Raw genomic sequence first — 18,852 nt, 5'->3', positions numbered from 1 at the left:
CTTTTTGCCAATCCACCTTCCAAGACTGCTCCAGGTGCTCCGGCCTGAGGGCTGCTGGGGGCGGGGCTCGAGTGCTCATTACTTGTGGAGCTGAGGCTCAGTGTCTCCAGCTGCTCCGCCACCTTCCCTTCCCTTTGTTTGCTCGGGGAGCCCGAGCAAGCCGGCTGCTGGAGGGAAGGACAGGCGGTTTAAACCACCTTCCCTTCCCTTGGCTTGCTCAGGATCCCCGCAGCTGCAGAGAGCCCGAGCAAGCTGGCTGCTGGAGGGATGTGCATTCGGTTCAGTTTCCCCACCATAGAGAACAATGGAGGGGATAGGGGCAACCTCTTTGGGGCCCGTAGAATTGGACCCCCTGGTCCAATGTTCTTCAAACGTGGTTGGTAATTTGGGGAGAGGCTCCAGCAGCTACCGTGCGAGTTTGGAGCCCCTCCCTCAAACTTCATCCCCTCCAGCCCCCAGAATATACCCTATGTTTTCGCCATTGACTTCAATGGCCCATAGGATATAATGGGGCCGAAATTGACATTCGGCTGGCCCTTTTTCAGGCCGGGTGCTCTAGTGCGGAACCTGATAAAGGAGGGGAGGGCAGGGGTGGCTCCGCAGGCCGTTTTTCAGGCCTGGAGCCTGAAAAAGGCAGGGAGGGTGGCAGGGGCCATAACTTTTTAAAGAGCCCCTAAGGACAGCTGGGGGAGCCAGAATGACTTCTTGTGTGAGAGGTCGAATTTGCCCATACGAGTCCAAGGCCACCACCCCGGGGCTCAGTCGATATCCTCATTTCCCATTTTTAACAATCGTGAAACAAAAGAAAAAACAATCCATCTGAGGTTACTATTGCAACAACCAATTTTTTTCTCTCTCTTTTAGTCCCTCTTCTTTTCCTATGCCCCTATCTTACCCGTTTATAAATCCCATCCAACTTCCCCATAACCTATACATACACATAATACCACTCAAAAACTACAGCTCGTTCTAACTCGCATAGTACTATTACCCTGCTTCTGTACCTAAAATCGGTTGCCTCCGATTGTGGGAGCTATAGAGAGGCACTCTACAGCGAGAGGGGAATCCCCCTCTCTCCCTATATACGGAGGTCTTTGGGGGGGCACACTCTTCGCCTCCTTGCTACACCCAGTTATGACGATAAAACCCTAAATTTCAAAATAAACAGTTCCATATTCCTATCCTGCTTAAACATGTTTAGAGATAAAGCCTACTCTTATGCTAATACATCTTGCTTCCAGTTGTTTCCTTTTATTTACACTATAACCTAACTATCAATACCATTTTTTCAATTCAATTTATTACAGGTCTTTATGACCGAAGTCTTGACCAAGAGGATACCAAAGGGGGGTAAAATAGGTACATAAAATAGACATAAATATGTCAAGGTACATAATAACAGTCACATAAAACCCAGGCTGAGCCCAGAGATTAAAAATTACCTAACTACACTTGGGGCGGAGCCAACTAACTAAAATCATCCGAAGATTAAAAATCGGTGTCGAAGTTTTCAGAAGTGCTGGACTTTTCAATGCTTCTTGAGAGCAGCCACCTTAGCCAAGAACCGCGCCACGTTAGCTGTTATCAGTCCATCGGCATTTGAGTCAGATAACAGTACTGAGAGCACCCAAGGTTGCGCGGGAAGATTCATCTTCGTGAGAATAGGAGAGATATAAGTGCCTCTAACTTGAGTCCAGTGGGGACAGCGAAATATCAGGTGATCTAAGGTTTCAATTTCGCCAGAATTGCACAGACAAAGGCGATCTGAGTAAGAAAGGCCTCCAAATCTTCCCAGAGTTACCATTGTTGGAAATACATTTAAGCGGGCCAGCATAAAGGCGCGGCGGTGAGATGGAATTGATAACGTTGAATAAAAGTCAGGAAATCTCTCTGGAGGGGACAACCCCAAAGCCAACGGAGAGCAGGTGCGTCTTGCCCTGGCCACGGTGCTGGCCCAATCCAACTGTTTAAGTTTCTTCAAGGTTTCCTCAAGCTGAGAGGGCATCAGCTCTTCGTTAGGTGAGGACATCGGCACTCCCAATGTCCTGAGTTTACCAGCAAGAAGGGACAACCAAGGGTTGGATGTCGTGTCCTTTAAGATGGAACGAAGAAAGCCGGCCTGGGGGTGATGACTTGGGTCAGATAACTTAAATCTCAACTTGAATGCCCTCTTCCAAGCACGTGCTTCAAGCGAAGATTGAACCAGTTCCATACGAAGGACAGTCCCAGCAACACACCGTGGCGTTCCAGTAATTCTCCTAAGGAAGGAGTTTAGCTGGGAATCCAATTTCTCATCAGCAACGAAAAGTCTCCCTCTGATTCTTCAGAGTCAGTAGTTTCCTTCATTAATAGTTTAAGAGGTGAATTTTTAGCCCCTTTTTTGCCTCGGATTCTCCCCTTGGCTGGCATTGTTAGTTTTTGTTAAGTTACCTTGTTTTTAGAAGAGTAAGCGTTGTTTTCCGTTGGGGGTCGCAGGAGAGCGAAAGAGCTGCAGCCGACCGGAAGGCGGGCCATAACTTTTTAAAGAGACCCTAAGGACAGCTGGGGGAGCCAGAATGACCTCTCGCGCGAGAGGTGGAATTTGCCCCTACGAGTCCAAGGCCACCACCCTGGGGCTCAGGGAGGCGGGGGAATGTTCCCCCCCATGTCCCAACTGATAGCTGGTGGGAGCAGGGGGCGGGGCTTATGTGCCCGCCCCCTGGGCTCCTGACTGGCGGAGTGGTGCTCTGGTGCGCTCCGGCAGGAACCGAGGCCTGGTTCTAATTACCTATTTTAATTCTAATTCATATTAGTGATTATGAATGCAGAATGACTGCAAATGAAGGAAAACCCCATGTTCAAAAAGGAAGGTAGCAATGCAGATCATAGCCCGTGCACGTGCACACACACCCCATTCCAAGTACAACATTTCAGGGAATAGAGGTTGTGGTAAGTTTGGGCAAACAGAAGACAGAACCGCTGAGTTCTCGAAAACTGGCCAGGGCATGTAGCCCATCAATACATGTGCAGTTACCAGTGGGGCTATTTCTGGTTGGTAAAATGGTGCAGGGGAAAGAGGGAAGCCCCCTTTCCCAGTTCTGTAGTCCTAATTCAAATCAGGGCCCTGCATTCTTGGGAAACGCATTCCCTCATCTTAAAAATCATAACATGTAGGAGGATGCTAAGACTTTAAGGGAACCCCCAATGGAGTCAATTGGCAGTAAACTCAGGACAAAGAATTTCTTCATTCAACTCATAATTCACTTAAGGAATTAACTGCCATAAAATGTGACAGATCCTCACTTAGCTTTGAAAGAGGTTTAGAGAAGTTCATATAGGATAGTTCTTTGCATGTCTACTACCCATGATAACTAAATGAAATCTCTCAGTTGCCCTGTTTATCCATTTTCTGGAAGGATCTGACTGGCCACTATAATCCACATGGCTCTATTTATGTTCTCAGTCTCTAGGAAAGGAGAGTATGGTGGTTCCCAAGGGGGGAAGGGGGCATCAAACTACTGTGGATCTATAATAACAGGGTCGTAGATGCAAGGTGAGGCTCAAATCTTCTATTTCACATCCATACAAGTCATGCTCTCAGAAACTACACTGGGACCCCTCAGGGGATTCAGACAGCCAAGGCTGAAAGGATATGATTTAGACCTTTGAACAGCAAAGTGGTCCACATCTGGTTTCCTTATTTCCTTCTCATTCTCCAGCCCACTGTGCCCACCCTAAGTCCTTTACCTTCCCCGGAGTGCTGCACTAGGATCCATCCAAGGCCACCACTAGGTATTAGAGAGAACTTGCGGTGACTCAGTGTCTCCTGTGGAATGAGAGATGTAGGGGTTGCCATGGAGCTGGTAATGGGATACAGAAAGGGTCACGCTGGCACCAGGCCACCACACACACCCTCCAAAAGATTCTGCCAAGAAACAAGGTACCAGAAGTGGATCAGAGGTGGCCTAAAAAATAATAGAACAAAGTTTGAGTGCAGTGGCACCTTTAAGACCAACAAAGTTTTATTCAAGGTATGAGCTTTCATGTGCATGCACACTTCTTCAGGTACAATAAAATGTATTTCACTGTATCTGAAGAAGTGTGCATGCACCTTGAATAAAACTTTGTTGGTTTTAAAGATGCCAATGGACCCAAACGTTGTTCTACTGCTTCAGACCAACACAGCTACCCACCTGGATCTAAAAAATAGTGTATTGGATCTCCCAGTCTAAGGTGTAGGACTTCTTCAGCATTCCAACTAACTCAATCTCATCCACTAAAATAGTATTTTATGTGATAACTTTTCCCCCAGTAATAATTGTTTTATTTATGTGATTGAATCTTTCATTTGTTTCTTAAAAAACCTAAGCCAGTTACTTCCACAGAAGTTTTTCCTTAGGGAGCAAATGTGTGGAGGTGGGGAAAGCCTAGATTTCTTCCATCTCTTCTTCTCCTACATATTGAAACTCACAGGCATTCAGCTTGTGTTAGCAATTGTTCCCTTTCTCTGGATCTCTCACCCCAACAAAGAAGATGACTACTTTTAATTTCTGCATACTTATGATATAGAAATCAGTGGGAGAGGAAAAATAAAGCAGAGGATAACTCTGAGATTTCTCATATTTGAGTTGATCCTGTTTGTTAAAAATATGCTGTTAACATAAAAAGCACAAGTCACTTAACCTGTAAACCCGACAGGGCATTTAGTGATACTGCTCACCAAAAAACCAAAGGGGAAATGCCATCCTTTTATCATTTAAACTCCCTGCTCCAGATGTAAACAAAAGAATGCCTCATGAATAAAGCTTATTTGGAACATATGGATCATAGATTCACCTTTACAGTATACTTATTATATGGCCTCGAACTTCAGAGGACGGCGGAAGACAGGAGGGCCTGGTGTGATCTGGTCCATGGGGTCGCAAAGAGTCGTACTTGACTGTGCGACTGAACAACAACAACAAAAGCCATTCACTCTTATTCCTATTCATTCTCTGCAACATGGGAATAATAAATCTGTGCACACTTACTTGGGCACAGGTCCCGCTAAACATAAAGGCACCTACTTCTGACTAGACACAGATAACATCTGGCAGCACACATGATCTACCTCAGAACACTGTTATGTGAATGAACCCAACAAAGCCTATAAAGTGCTTTTCAAACCAAACCTGCAATTTGAATTGTCATTTCAATTGTTGCCTTATTACACACGAGGCAAGGGCCAACACTTCAAATACCCAAATATAGCAGAAACTTTTAGTTACTTAGTTGGATTAACAAAACTCTGTTGACTGAGTAAACCATCTGATTTTTTTTAATTTATTTTTTAAAAATAAATGAGAAGTGCAAATAGGAACCACCATCATCAAAAGGCATACCTCTTAACACATCAGGGGAATGCTTAAGCCTGCTGTGTATTGTTTTATTCTTATGCAAATGATGCAGATTTAATAACTGTATTACACTTAATCAGCCAAGATCTCTTTAACTGTCTGACAGCCCTATTCTTTTGGATAAAAATGTTTTAAAGAAACCTGAGTTCTATAACTTCTGTTACCTAATGCATCACCTTACAATTAATCTCGTTTTGTTACTGTAAATTATTGCACTTGTGTTCTTTTGTTTTACAGAGGATGTGTGCGTTTGGTTTAGCTCTAGAGGAACGACTGATTAACTGCTAGCATTTAAACTGTCAAAAACAAAAGTCTTTCTTAAGTACTTCGCTGCAGTAGTCTTTGGTGCCTCTTCTATCAGGTTTGCACCAGGCAGCAGGGAACCCAACCGGTTTTCCACGAACAGATCCCGTACTCCAGACTAAACAACGCAGGCCCAGGAAATTATCGTTCGTCTTCTCCCTCCCCATTTTAAGACAAGGTCAAATATCACAGTGATACAATTGGCCACGTTAAGTGCGGAAAATAACCAGAAAGCTAATGTGACTCCTCGACCTCTCGGTTCGGTTTATTCGTGTAGCCAACGGAGCTGTTTATGTTTAAACTATATTCAGGATATTTGCGGAGTGGTTTGCCTGGGAGCCGCCTCTCATCTCCCAGCACGGCACCACACACGCCTCAGACCGCTCTCCCGAAAGGGCGGCCGTGACGCTCCCACTCCTCCCCCGCTGTGTTCTTCCTGTTCTCGGAAAACGCAGCACAACCCCTCCCCCCTCCCCTCAGGAATTGTCTCTCCAGTTGTTTATCCCCTTCGCGCCCCTGAGGCCTGCCCAAAGTCAACGGAGCCAGTGTGGATACAGCCTTCCGATTGGTTGCGCCCGGGAGAGTCGTTTCAATTCGAACAGCCAATGAGGAGAGGGAAGCGTTTGTTCCCTCGCTCTATGGGCCTGCGCCTGTCCCGTGACTGTTTCTCGTCGCTGGGCAGGGAGAATGCCGTGCAGGGGGCGCTTGGATGGGCGCGCGGGGGTTGTTGACATTTTGTCCTGCGTCCTAAAACGCGTAAACAAGGGCACTGAGCTGGCTCGTTGGCAGACTGGGGGACACGCCCAGACCTCCAGCGAGCGAGCCTCCTCTCCTCCTCCTCCTCCTGAGGTATCCATCCCCGCCCCTTCACCAGGGACCCACACGATACCTTGAGGAGGGGAGGGGACCATGAAGTCCAGGGGAGGTTTCCCTCACTCACCGACAGTAAGCCCGAGGGGGGCGTGGTTCAGTCCGTGACCCCGCCCTGGAGGGTGGTCTGGAGTTGGTAAATAGGGGCTGCACGTGCAGGGCTCCGGCCAGACGGTTCGAATCGGCTCGAGGGAGAAAGTTGCGCGCAATCCTAGTTTTGTACCTCCAGTGGCGCCCGCCTGATTTTCCGTAATCTTCGCAAATAGCAGCGCAGGCATGAAGGCCGCACGGATCGCCTTGCGGAGCGCGGCTCCTTTGGCTGCCACGACCACAGGCGGCGGAGGAGGTCGAGCGACTTGGGAGGTGGAGCATTTTGCTCGGTACTCTCCGTCGCCGCTTTCCATTAAGCAGTTCCTCGATTTTGGTGAGAGCGAAGTGTGAGATTTATTTTTAATCCTTAATTATTGTTATGTTTCCTTTGCTTTCCACCACTTATGCCTGCCGCTCGCTTTTTCCTGTGCCCCTGGAGTAGTTTATGCCTGGTCTGGACATGTGGCGGAATTGAGGGGGTAAAATGGGAATGTACCAATTCCACTTGTAGATGGGGAGAGTCATATGATAATGGTAAAAAAACCCAACACCCCCCACAGACCTCTCCATGCAGGTAAAAAAATAGCGCATCATAATGAGCTACTGCACCCCAGTTCTCCGTAAGACTTGGATTTGCATGGAATAACTTATGTTTTAGGGAAACTTTTAGCAATGCTTCCTCTTCCCTTGCAGCCTGAAATGGTGCAGTTGGTTCCACCACCTCATTGTGCTGTATGTGCAGATCAGACTTCTATTTCCAACTGTTAAAATCTCTCGCAAATGATGCAGTAGAAGATCCCAGTGACATGTGGGTTGAGGGCTGCGGTTATTCTAGGAACGGCTGGCAGCGTCCTCAGACTGGGCTCCGGGAGGGAAAGGGAGGGGGCTTGAGTGAGGGGTGCTTGTTCCAAACTAATGGGGAAGATGGAAAAATAATGCTTTGATTGGGTATAGCTCCTAACAGGGTTTCTTCCAGTATATATTTTTGTGGTTGGGACACTGATAATTCGGGGGGGATAGGATAGTTTTGAGTAAGGGACAGAGATGCAGTCCCTAGATTAAATATTTCTGTAGCTTTTTACCTGAAAAATGATTCCCAATGGTGAAATCATAGGGCAGTCATGAGGGGAAGGGGGACCTGTCCACTTCCCTTTTTTTTTTGCTGTGGCCTTAGCAATGGTAGTTGGAAATAGGGGGGAATCTCACTTGAGCTGGACCCAGGCACCATGGGAGAGTAGCTGATTTCTTGCTCTTTTTGCTCTGACCCAATTTGTCACTCAGCATCCATCCTTTATATGCCCTGGTACCTGTAACTAAAACGTTTTCCAGACTTCCCATGTCTCATCTCTTTCTAGCAGATGGAGAAGTTGTAAGTAAAAGAAATGATCAAGTGTTTTATAGTGCACTGCTGTGTCTTTATCTAGAGATGTGAGTCACAAGGATTTATCTAGAGGTGTGATTCACAAGGATTAAAAAGCAAAAAAGTTTGCACCAGTTGCATGAGCATATTTTAGATAAGGCTTTTTGATCCCCCCCTTCCAAATGTTTTCAACTTCAAACTTTTATTGTGGTTTTCAGGGTAGAAACAATTCCTTGTCTTTTTGTAACAGTTTTCATAGTGCATAAACTTGCTCTGTGCACAGAAACAAGAGGTTAATGGCAACTGTGACCCATTAAGCACAGAGAATTTTCCACCACTGGAGCTATTCCAATATGGTTTTGTTATGCAACAATCTCTACAAGAAAGAATGTAGAAAAACTAGAGGAGACAATTTAGTTAATTTGAGCAGTTGCAATTGAACAGTCAACTGAAATAAGGGTAAAATTAACCTGGATTTTTTTCATAGCACACTTTTTTCCAATGCAGTGTAGCTGTTGTTAAGTTGTTATGCAGTAAAGTGTGAAGCATTTGGAGACAAAGATGTCTGGACTTCTTTCCTATCTTTGTTACTTTTTATTTTTAAAAACCTCTCCAAGGAAGCAGTGTAACTTGAAAAAGAAATTCTTTAGTGACAGAATCTTTCTAGGAATCCTTAGAATCACTCTTATCCCATTGGCTGTGGTTGCTTGCCATATTCTCATATTACAGTAGACAGGGAAAATTCTAAAGTATTTCAGATCCCAAAATATAAGACCATCTGTTTATCTCGTTATGGTAACTTGCCAATTAATTTTCAACACTACTGTTTGTATCATTTCATCCCTACCATTAGTAATATTCATGGGTAGTATTTTATTATTGCCCCCATTATGTTGTAATCATAGAGTGAGTCTTCGTATTGTAGCCTTTAGCCTTTGAGGCATCAGTGTCAATCCTTGTTAGTAAAGGTCTACTGCTAATTTAGTACAAGTTTTCAGTTGGTAGAATGTTTTCCCCCTATGTCATAAGAGTTTCAGACATCCAGCAGCTAATTGTCATAAGAGTTTCAGACACATCAGCATCTAACATGGTCAATTTGCTGCGAATAGAATAACTTAGGGCACTCCAACAAAACCTGAAAGTGCAGTGGCTTCAAGTTATTTTAAGTTGGCAATATATGCTGTTAGTGGTAGCAAGTCTGTGTGATGTGAGCACTTGGGAACAGCTGGTTTTTGTTTGTAAGTATCTGTTTTCTGAACAGGCCTGTCATTTTAACTTGTAAAGAAGCCAGAACTATTTTAAGCTACATATTCTTAATGCCAATTATAAAACTTAAAGTATACCACACACAGTTTAGGAAAATCTAAAAGCAATTGGGGTTCTTTTTTTTAACATCTTTTAAAAAAGGAAATGTGTATTGCAGTTTGGACCGTCTGCTAAAACAAATCTTAGATGGGGCATACATTTCACTGTTCTTGAATGAGCTGTCCCTTTAACTACAACTTTCAGATTTTTTTTTACTGCTGGTACTGTGATAACTTACACTAGAGTTCTTTTCTGTAAGACCTTATCTACAATGCAGTAGTATGCTGCAAGGGAAGTGCAAGCTTTAAAAAGCATGATAGGTAGACTTGAGGACTTCTGTGATTATTTTGTATGGGTTACTGCAGTTGTGCAAGATTTTTTTTCCTTTTTAATAATGACTAGTCTTTTGTGCTAATATCTGAGTTACTTGTAGGGTATAATGGTGGTATATCAAGTTTTATTAAATCTAATACTAACATACCTATGTTGGAAACATCTTAAAGGTGACTACTTTGTTTCATAGGGTCAACTAATGCATGTGAAAGAACCTCTTTTTCCTTCTTGCGGCATGAACTTCCTGTGCGGCTGGCAAATATTCTGAAAGAAATTGACCTCCTCCCTAGTCCATTGCTGAGCACTTCTTCAGTACAGCTGGTAAAAAGCTGGTAAGTTACAAACCTTTTGCACCAGGGTTTGTTTTTTAAAGAGACGAGGGCATCAGTTATATTTTAAACTTCAAGGAAAGCAAACTTTATAATACAATGGGAGTATGACCTTGAACGTAACACACGTTGATCAGATTGTGTGAAGAGGTTGTACTAGATGACGCCATTAAGTGCGTCAAGGTAAAGAAACCCAAATTGTAATCCCCTTTGTACACATATTGAGATGCATTGTACTGTCCATTTGACGTATGTAATGCTATCACCCAAATGAAACCACACATCCTATACCCAACTTTCTCAGAAAAGCAGTTACAAAAGTAAATCTAGCCTGCATTCAGTCTTGCCACCCAAAATCCAAGGTGTATCAGTGCTTATAACTTCAATGCTTGCAGCAAGGAATTTGAAATATTTTCCTAACGTAACATGCACCAGTAGTCTGTTTGCTCAGTTATTTACTGTTTGAGCTTGTGTTGTTAAAATGTAGAGCCTTATTGAGGAACCTTATCTGTGCAAGAAGCTTTTCTTGCCGTATACTGATAACCTGCTTTATATTTGTACTCTCAATAGGTATGTCCAAAGTCTGATGGAGCTAGTTGAGTTCCGTGAGAAAAAACCAGATAACCACAAAGTTCTATCTGAGTAAGTTGCTCTGTGTTGTATACTCTCAGTATCTTGCTCTGTTCAAATTATCTGCCATCTGTTGTTAAGTCACTTCAACTTTATTCAGTTCTGGACACAGATACTGTTGATTTACGTAGTAATGAGATAGCTTACAAGTATAACTGTAACTGACACCTGATGTTCGGAAATGTGACACATTGAAATAAAACAAGTTGACAATAAATTACAAACTGTCAACCCAACATTAGAATGCTTAATTTTCCTTGACAGAATGAATATTGAGGGGAAGTAAGCAATTTCTGCCCCTCAGTGTTACAGTAGCTCTGTTGAAGTTTTTTGTAGAAGGAGGAGTGTAGGAATTCTGGTTTGTATCCTGTTTTTGCTTCTGTTTAAAGTTAAATGATTATATCTATATAATTGTAAGTTAATTTTGCCATTTTTGGTTTTCTGGCTTCTTTATGTAGGCACATCTGAAGTTATTCTGTCCTTTAAGTTTTATAGATGCTATTGTCAAAGTCCGGAATCGACACCATGATGTTGTACCTACAATGGCACAAGGTGTTCTAGAATACAGAGACTCTTCTAAAATGGACCCATTCACCAATCAAAACATCCAGTACTTCTTGGATCGGTTTTACATGAACCGTATATCTATCCGGATGTTAATAAACCAGCACAGTAAGTTGAGATGTCACACTAATATATATAGCATTAATAAAATAATATGTCATATCAATTCCTGACATCTGTAATTTAAAGGATTAGGTAATAGGTGATGTGAAAGACCTCTTCCTAAGACTCTGGAGGGCCACTGGCAGTTTGAGTAGATAGTACTAAGCATGATGGACCAAAGGTCTAATTTTGTATAAGGCAACCTTGGTATGCTGTAGTAGATACTATAAGGAGTCCAGAGTTGAAATTCCAATTCTGGTTCTGTACAACACTTTATATTAGTGTAATCTACCTCACAGGGTGGTTGTGAAAAATAAAATCAGATGTATGCCCAACCTGGGTGTCTTGGAATAAGGAACATACAGAAATGAGATCAAAAATTGAAGCTGAAAGTTAGATAGGTCTGGTAAATTATGTTAAATAATTTGAAATATCTATTTTTCTTTTCCGCAGCACTTATTTTTGATAATAATAACATTCAGGGCAACCCAAAGCATATTGGATGCATTGACCCTTGCTGTGACGTTGTGGATCTAGTGCACGGTAGGTATTTAAATTGTGATCATGTAATTTCATGTCTGTTAACCTGCAGACAGTATGAGTATTTCTTAGTCGATAAAGGTAATATCATGATTTTAGCCCTGCTGTGTATCTTCATACTCTTGTACGAAATAGTAGTTCTGAGTGGGGAGGTGGGCAGCTCAATAAGATCACCACTAATTAGATTGAGGGGAGGGAGACAGAGAAGTGAGAAGGATGACCTACATCTGCAGCGACAGGAGAGCCAAGTCCCACTGCTCTGTGTGTGTGTGTGTGTGTGTGTGTGTGTGTGTGTGTCCCCAGTCGCCTCTGTGCTCCAGAAGCCAAAGAGTAGGTACTTGATGCACTTGGTGCCGCCCTTCACCGGCATAGTGGCAAGCTGGGCGAGGTGGAGGCTGAGCAGCAAAGGGAATAAACTTGGCCAAGGCATTGTCCTGGCTGTTGCTGGGTGCTGCTCCGGTGGGTCCTTGTGCAATTTGCCGGCATTTCTGTGCCAAGCTCTGCCCAGCGAGCTTGGCCTTTTGCTTGTTTCTTTGCCTGCCTCCCTTCCCAAGCCCCACCCAGGCCTGAAGGCAGCTCCCTTCCTCCACCCTGCCAAGGCCCCTTCGCTGGTTCGGCAACTTCTACAACTAGGAGCCGGTGTCCCTTTCCCTCCCCTCCTGCTCAGCTGCAGCCAGTCCAGCCCATCTTGCTGGAGCTCATCAGGCAAGGGAGCAAGTGTCTCTTGCTGGCCCTGAGCGCGAGTGTGCCACGCTGTGGTTGGGGGGAGGGCGAGTACGGCACAACCAAGTAAAAAAAGGATCAAGGTGGGGGTAGAGGGCAGGAGGGCCAGGGCAGATTTGAGGTGGGGCATGAGCCCCAAGGAGCTCCACCATGGCTACAGGCCTCGTTCTGATGTACTCATTAAAATAAGCTGTGCACTTATGAGCCAGTGTGTTTCAAAGAGTATAAGAGCTGAAAGTCTCTCAGCAGCAAGACTATTCTGTCCTCACATTGAATACTGGCTTGGAAGTAATCCAATGTCTTGATAATGTGAAATTCTAAATGAGAGTTTATTTAAAACATTTTCCCTTTTAAATTGAATTTCAGATGCTTTCCAGAGTGCCCAAATGCTTTGTGACCAGTATTATTTTGCTTCTCCAGACCTGAAGCTTACTCAAGTGAATGGTGAGATTTTTTCATCCCCTTTTCCATCTCAACTATATTAGGCTAGCCATATGGTCCTTGCTCTTACTAGGGTGCATTTCTGTATGCATCACATTGAACGACAAACTTGTAACTTTTTGCCCTGAAGATAATGCTAAATTTTTGTACTAGTATGCATTCATCTATGCAGCACTTAATAAGATGTGATATACTAGCAAAAAAGATTATCTTGACACATGATTGTAAAATAGCTGACTTAATCATTTGTTTTTATATAAAAAGCAGTTAGAACAGACAAACTGCAATGAATTTGGTCTCTTTGTTGAAGAGAGTGCTATGAATGCTGTGTGGACTGCATAATGTTGTGACTTAACAGTCACGGCTCTCCAAAAACTGCTATGGATGCACTAATAGTGAAATCATTTGCACTTGGATAATAAAACCAGAGGACTGATTGTTTGCCTGTGTTTTTTCTGCAGGAAAAACAGCTGGGCAGCCTATTCACATAGTATATGTTCCTTCCCATCTCTTCCACATGCTGTTTGAACTCTTCAAGGTTTGTATTTGTGGCTGTGAAGAAATCATCTTCAGTACCTTGGTTTTAATCATGCACTTGTTTGGGAGTTCAATTGAAGGGGGCTCTAGTGACTTTTCTGTTCATTGAAACTACAGTCCTCCTGATAATAGCAAACTAGGATTAAAAGGAAACAAAAAGGGAAGCTCACAGGCAATAGACAGTGAAGTGTAACATAATGGCAATTAAGGATAGAGTGAAATAACGCTGAACTGCTAAGAACTTCTGTCTTAGTTGGAGGAACATCAGTTTAATGACATTTGGGGGTCCAATCTGTCTTTGAAATCCAAAACACAAAAATTAAATGTCTGAACTGTGTATAAGTTGCATTAAGTCTTCCAATTCTTTGCTTTTCATAGAATGCAATGAGGGCAACAGTTGAACATCAAGAAAACAAACCTTCTCTTGATCCAATTGAGGTGACCATTGTCCTTGGGAAAGAAGACCTGTCAATTAAGGTAACTGGCTTTTCTTGCCAGTACTGTAGTAGGCTGGGAATATGATTTAACAGTTTTAACAGTTTCACTATTAATATACAGGAGTCTTGTAGCACCTTAGATTCCTGTGTATTGTGGCCAATGCTCCCTCTAAGCTGTGGAGTCCTGTGAGCAAAAATCCTACTTTCTGAGCTACTGGCATTAAAGTTGTGAGCAGGTGATTTGGCTACTGCATAAATTAGTTTGCTCTGGAGCAATGTTCCCTCTAAGCAATGGAGTCTTATGAGCAAAATTTCTACTTTGTGAGCGACTGGCATTAAAGTTGTGAGTCAGTGATTTGGCTTCTGCATAAATTAGTTTGCTCTGGAGTCGTCCTTCCTGAGCTAAGACAAAAATGTGTGGAGACTAAAAAGCTGTGAGCTAGCTCACACTAACTCAGCTTAGAGGGAACACTGCTCTGGAGCCATCTGTCCTGAGTTAAGACAAAAATGTGTGAGCCGGAGGCTAAAAAACTGTGAGCTAGCTCACACCAACTCAGCTTAGAGGGAACACTGATTGTGGCCACAACAGAATAGTATAGTTATTCCTCTAGAACTGTCACTAATAAAGTGTCCTTGCCTTAAACTGGATTGCTGGGATAATAGGGTTATGGATTGCAGCCAATTATGAATAGTAGAAAAGCCTTTTGGAGATTATGGCTGTTTACAGCTGCAAATTGTTCTGCACAAAACATGCCTTCAGTCAACGAATTTTGTACAACAGGAGCTTTTGGCAGTAAATACAGATTTATATTTCTAGTTGCTGTTAATAGCTGATTTTGTTCTTAAATAGATATCTGATAGAGGTGGTGGTGTTCCAGTGAGAAAAATAGAAAGCCTCTTCAGCTACACATATTCTACAGCTCCGAAGCCTGTGATGGACAGCAACAATTCCACTCCTTTGGTAAGATACCAAAGATCTTTCTCCTGCTGTGTAAAGCTGCCTACTTTACACCTTATCCAATATTTTCCCATCAAGCAGAGTAAGCCTGTGTTTGGGCTGCATCTCTTCAAGCTGCTGGATGTGCTTCATACAACTCCTTCATATCAAAAATAAAACCCCAACTCTCCCTGCAGAGGGAGAGGTGTATGCTAGGCAGAAGTCTAGCCTAGAACCAGTTCTTCTTACCATCTAATTTTATGTGTGTGAAGGAACTATGTACAGAAGAATGGTCAGTCATTAACTACTGCCTTCCCTCTAAAAGGCCCAGGCACATATTTCTCACTTTGAGAACTAGACCAGCAAAGAACAGGCAAAAATGTCACCAGCTCCTTGTGCTTTTTCCACACTTGCTGCTGAGCAGTGGTAATGAGGAGAGATAGATAGGTAGGAGCAGCCTAAAACTCAGTCTATAGAGTATTATAGCTCATTCTAGAATGGTTTTATTCATTACTAGGAAAAAGGCCCGTTGTGGAAATAAATACAACGGCCTCTAGAAAGAGGCTCGAGGTCTCAATGTCAATTTGCTGTGGTGACCTCAGCAGGGTATAATGACACTGAGTCCACCATTTTATCCAGAGGAACTGATCTCTGCTACCTAAAGGAACAGTTGTAATTTTGAGTGATCTCCAGTCCTTACCTGGAGATTGGCAACGACAGTTCCCCAGAAGGGAATGGTTGGTTTGGAGGGTGGAGTCTATGGCTTTGTACCTCTCCGAGGTCCCACGCCTCCTGAAACCTCACCATCTCCAGGTTCCATCCCTTACATCTCCAGGAATTTCCCACCTGGAGTTGGCAACCCTATCTCCTGCCAAGCCAATCATCAACCTACCTTTATTTCCCCCTCACTCTTCAGCTTTCCACCCCCCACACACCTGCAGCCTCTCCCGTGCTCTGAAGCCCTGACTGCTACGTCACATTGGCTGTCATACGGGGGCCACCTCAGCAGCATATAAGGATACAGAGCCCACCATTTTCTCCAGGGGAATTGATCTCTGCCATCTGGAAAGCAGTTGTAATTCTGAGTGATCTCCAGCCCTCACCTGGAGATTGGACACACTTTACCTCAGAACAGCAAAACTGTTTAGAATGTTAGAGGCAAAAGCCAATCAAGTCGCATATGCAAACGACCTCTGTGTTCTGACTGGCTATGGGGGGGAGAGGATTAGCAAAATGTTTAGAATGTTGGAGGCAGGACTCAGGCAAAGCAGCCAGTGGATAGGGAGACCCTCTGAATGACAGATCAGAGAGCAAACTGATTTTGGAGTGTGTGGAATGTTCTAGAGAAGTGCCACCACCATTCGGCTTTTATAAGGGAGATAGCAGTTGAAGGAAAGGGAAAGGCAACTGTAATAATACAATGTTGAAATTATGAATAGGTAATCTTTACTATTCTAATCTTTGTCCTTTGGATTCCAGCATTAGAAAAGAACAAGAGTCCAGTAGCACCTTAAAGTGGCAGGGTATAAGTTTTCTTGAGTCACTGCTCACTTCTTCAGATACAGCTAGAATCTGACATTGTAGCTGTATCTGAAGAAGTGAGCAGTGACTCAAAAGCTCATACGCTGCCACAAATTTTGTTAGTCTTTAAGGTGCTACTGGACTCTTGCTCTTTTCTACTACTACAGACACTTTTCTACTGCTACAGACAGACTAACACGGCTACCCATCTTGATCTATCTCTTTAGACTCTGTAATAGTAAAATAGCTGACTGTATTAAACACAATCCAGAATGAAGAAAACTCTTGTTCCAGTTAGTAAGAGATCTCATTTTCTTCCTAGGCTGGCTTTGGTTATGGCCTCCCAATTTCTCGGCTGTATGCTAAATACTTTCAAGGAGACCTCAATTTGTGTTCCATCTCTGGTTATGGAACAGATGCTCTGATCTACTTAAAGGTAAATAGTTACATGTTCTACTCCACCCCAATATGTTTTTTGTCTGCTCCTTTGAATTCAGCTTGGTTTAACAGCAACGTTAGCATTATGTTCCAAATATTAATGATCATAAATTATTATCCAGTGCTGTGTGAGAGAACAAATTCCCTCTTCACAAATGTGGCTACTTTCAAATAAAAAATGGTTAAGCCTATTTTCCGTGGCTTACCCCTTCGCTTGTTGTAGAAAATAAGCTCCATTCCAGTATTATCAGCTTATTACACTAGTATTAATATGATTAGAAGTATTGGATGTTGCTGCATCATTTTATGACAAGGCTGTCTTGCTTTTTCAAATCGTTGCAGTCAAGGTAATTGCTGATACCTGGATTCAAATGAAGGTTGTTCAGTTATTCTTGAATTAGACAATATCTAACTGAATTATTTTCCTGTTCCTTTCTAGGCCCTTTCCACAGAGTCTGTAGAGAAACTTCCTGTCTTCAACAAATCTGCTTGTAAACATTATCAAATTGCTATAGAAGCAGATGACTGGTGTGTTCCAAGTAAAGAGCCAAAAAACTTGTCAAGACAGAGTGCAGCTGCATGAGATCAGCATGTGCCTAGGACATGCTCAAGAAGAAGCACAAAATATGAAAGGGGGATCAAGCTGATGTTGCAGTCCAGGACAAATCAAACCATCCTTTGGACCACTCCTGTCCTACACCAGGATTTCCCAGAGACAAGAAATTACCGTGCGGAGCAGGAGATGTCAACATGTGCACTGTAGGCAATGTGTGTACTGTATGGATAATGGTGACCGATGTGCCAGGAAAAGCAAAAGGCATAGGAAGCTGTGTGCATAGTTCCATAACACTTTGGAAATTAACACGTGGAAGCAAATATAAATTAACACTCCGAAGTATACCTTTGAGTTAGGACTTGATACGTTCAAAAACTATGTATAAATGTTGAACTCCAGCACATAGTATTAACTTTTTCCTTGGTCTTTGTGGCTACTACCAAATATTGCTACCAGATTGTGGCTGGAGGGTGGGGTGCGCACACATACTTCAGTGTACTACTTGACATGGTCACGAGTTGAAGGGCTGTGACAACATGCCATGTTGGCTTCCCTTCAGTAGTTTTTGTTTGATGAGAAATGGAGACCATAACACAGTGCCATTTTTTTCATCCCATAAGCCACATGGTAAACGTTACTTGAATTTTTAACTCCTAGAATAACTGTACTTGTATATAGCATCTTTTTATTATTTTTCAAAGTGATGAGCTTTTATTGCATAAAATGCTTATAAAAAAACATCAAGGAAGATAAATGGATCTATTGTGAAGTTTAATGTAAAGTGCAAAGCAATAAGGAGGTTAAAAAAAATCGAAATGAATTTAAATGCAGGCCATTTTAATTTGATCTTAAAATTGGCTTCCCCAAAGGAAACCTGTGAAGAAAATAAAGTGGGAAGTGCAGGACTGTATGTAAGGAGGCAGGTTACTTCTCGTGATGGTACTGTGTCAAATATGCAGGCAACAATCAGATTGGAAAGTCTTTGCTTCAGTAGAGAATGGGACATTTTCATATGTTAATTAGGAGCTGCCGGTTTTGAATGCAAAACAATTCAATTTACAAAAATGTGACTTCGGACTAATTTGTAAATGTGAGTATCACAGGGATGTGATAATAAGCAGGTCTTGGAGGATATTGTACCTGAATTAGAAAGAAAATCTGTAAATGGAAAATGAGAGGAAATGATGCATTTGATTGCAGAATCAAGATGGCAGAGTGCTTCCTCTGTGAAAAGTGATTATTGGGAGAATATTCCATTCCAAATAATTAGAACCTCCATAAAGAGGGAGTTTGGTAAGGGCCCAGCTGGTGACAATTTAGGTCAGCCTTTCTTTTTGAAAAAGGCAATAATATGCTGAAGAGCTAATCCTAGCTTACTTTGAAAAGATTGCTAACTTGTCTGTGAAGATTAGTGTCCGTGCTCGGTTATAGCAACTTTATTGCTGACGTTCACGCTTTCTG

At 42.8% G+C, this 18,852-nt stretch overlaps 1 protein-coding gene across 1 annotated transcript; it reads left to right on the top strand.

Moving 5' to 3' along the window:
* Positions 1-6,576: 6,576 nt before the first annotated feature.
* Positions 6,577-18,590, top strand: PDK4 (pyruvate dehydrogenase kinase 4). Its single transcript, XM_015420215.1, has 11 exons — positions 6,577-6,972; positions 9,827-9,968; positions 10,536-10,607; positions 11,083-11,267; positions 11,715-11,804; positions 12,891-12,968; positions 13,427-13,503; positions 13,881-13,979; positions 14,790-14,900; positions 16,720-16,833; positions 17,275-18,590. The coding sequence occupies exons 1-11, from the start codon at positions 6,825-6,827 to the stop codon at positions 17,416-17,418; spliced, it is 1,260 nt and encodes a 419-aa protein (XP_015275701.1). The 5' UTR covers positions 6,577-6,824; the 3' UTR covers positions 17,419-18,590.
* Positions 18,591-18,852: the final 262 nt, after the last annotated feature.

This window comes from Gekko japonicus, unplaced genomic scaffold (assembly GCF_001447785.1).
Source record: "Gekko japonicus isolate JY-2015 unplaced genomic scaffold, Gekko_japonicus_V1.1 scaffold154, whole genome shotgun sequence".
NCBI classification, from domain to species: domain Eukaryota; kingdom Metazoa; phylum Chordata; class Lepidosauria; order Squamata; family Gekkonidae; genus Gekko; species Gekko japonicus.
The sequence above is the reverse complement of the archived record's forward strand: the minus strand, read 5'-3'. Positions and strand labels throughout refer to the sequence as shown.

Excerpts from the sequence above, each read along its gene's own strand:
- PDK4 (XM_015420215.1), top strand. The coding sequence starts at position 6,825 with ATGAAGGCCGCACGGATCGCCTTGCGGAGCGCGGCTCCTTTGGCTGCC. Across the intron at positions 10,608-11,082 it reads AACCACAAAGTTCTATCTGA|TTTTATAGATGCTATTGTCA; the intron begins GTAAGTTGCTCT and ends CTGTCCTTTAAG. Across the intron at positions 13,980-14,789 it reads AAGAAGACCTGTCAATTAAG|ATATCTGATAGAGGTGGTGG; the intron begins GTAACTGGCTTT and ends GTTCTTAAATAG.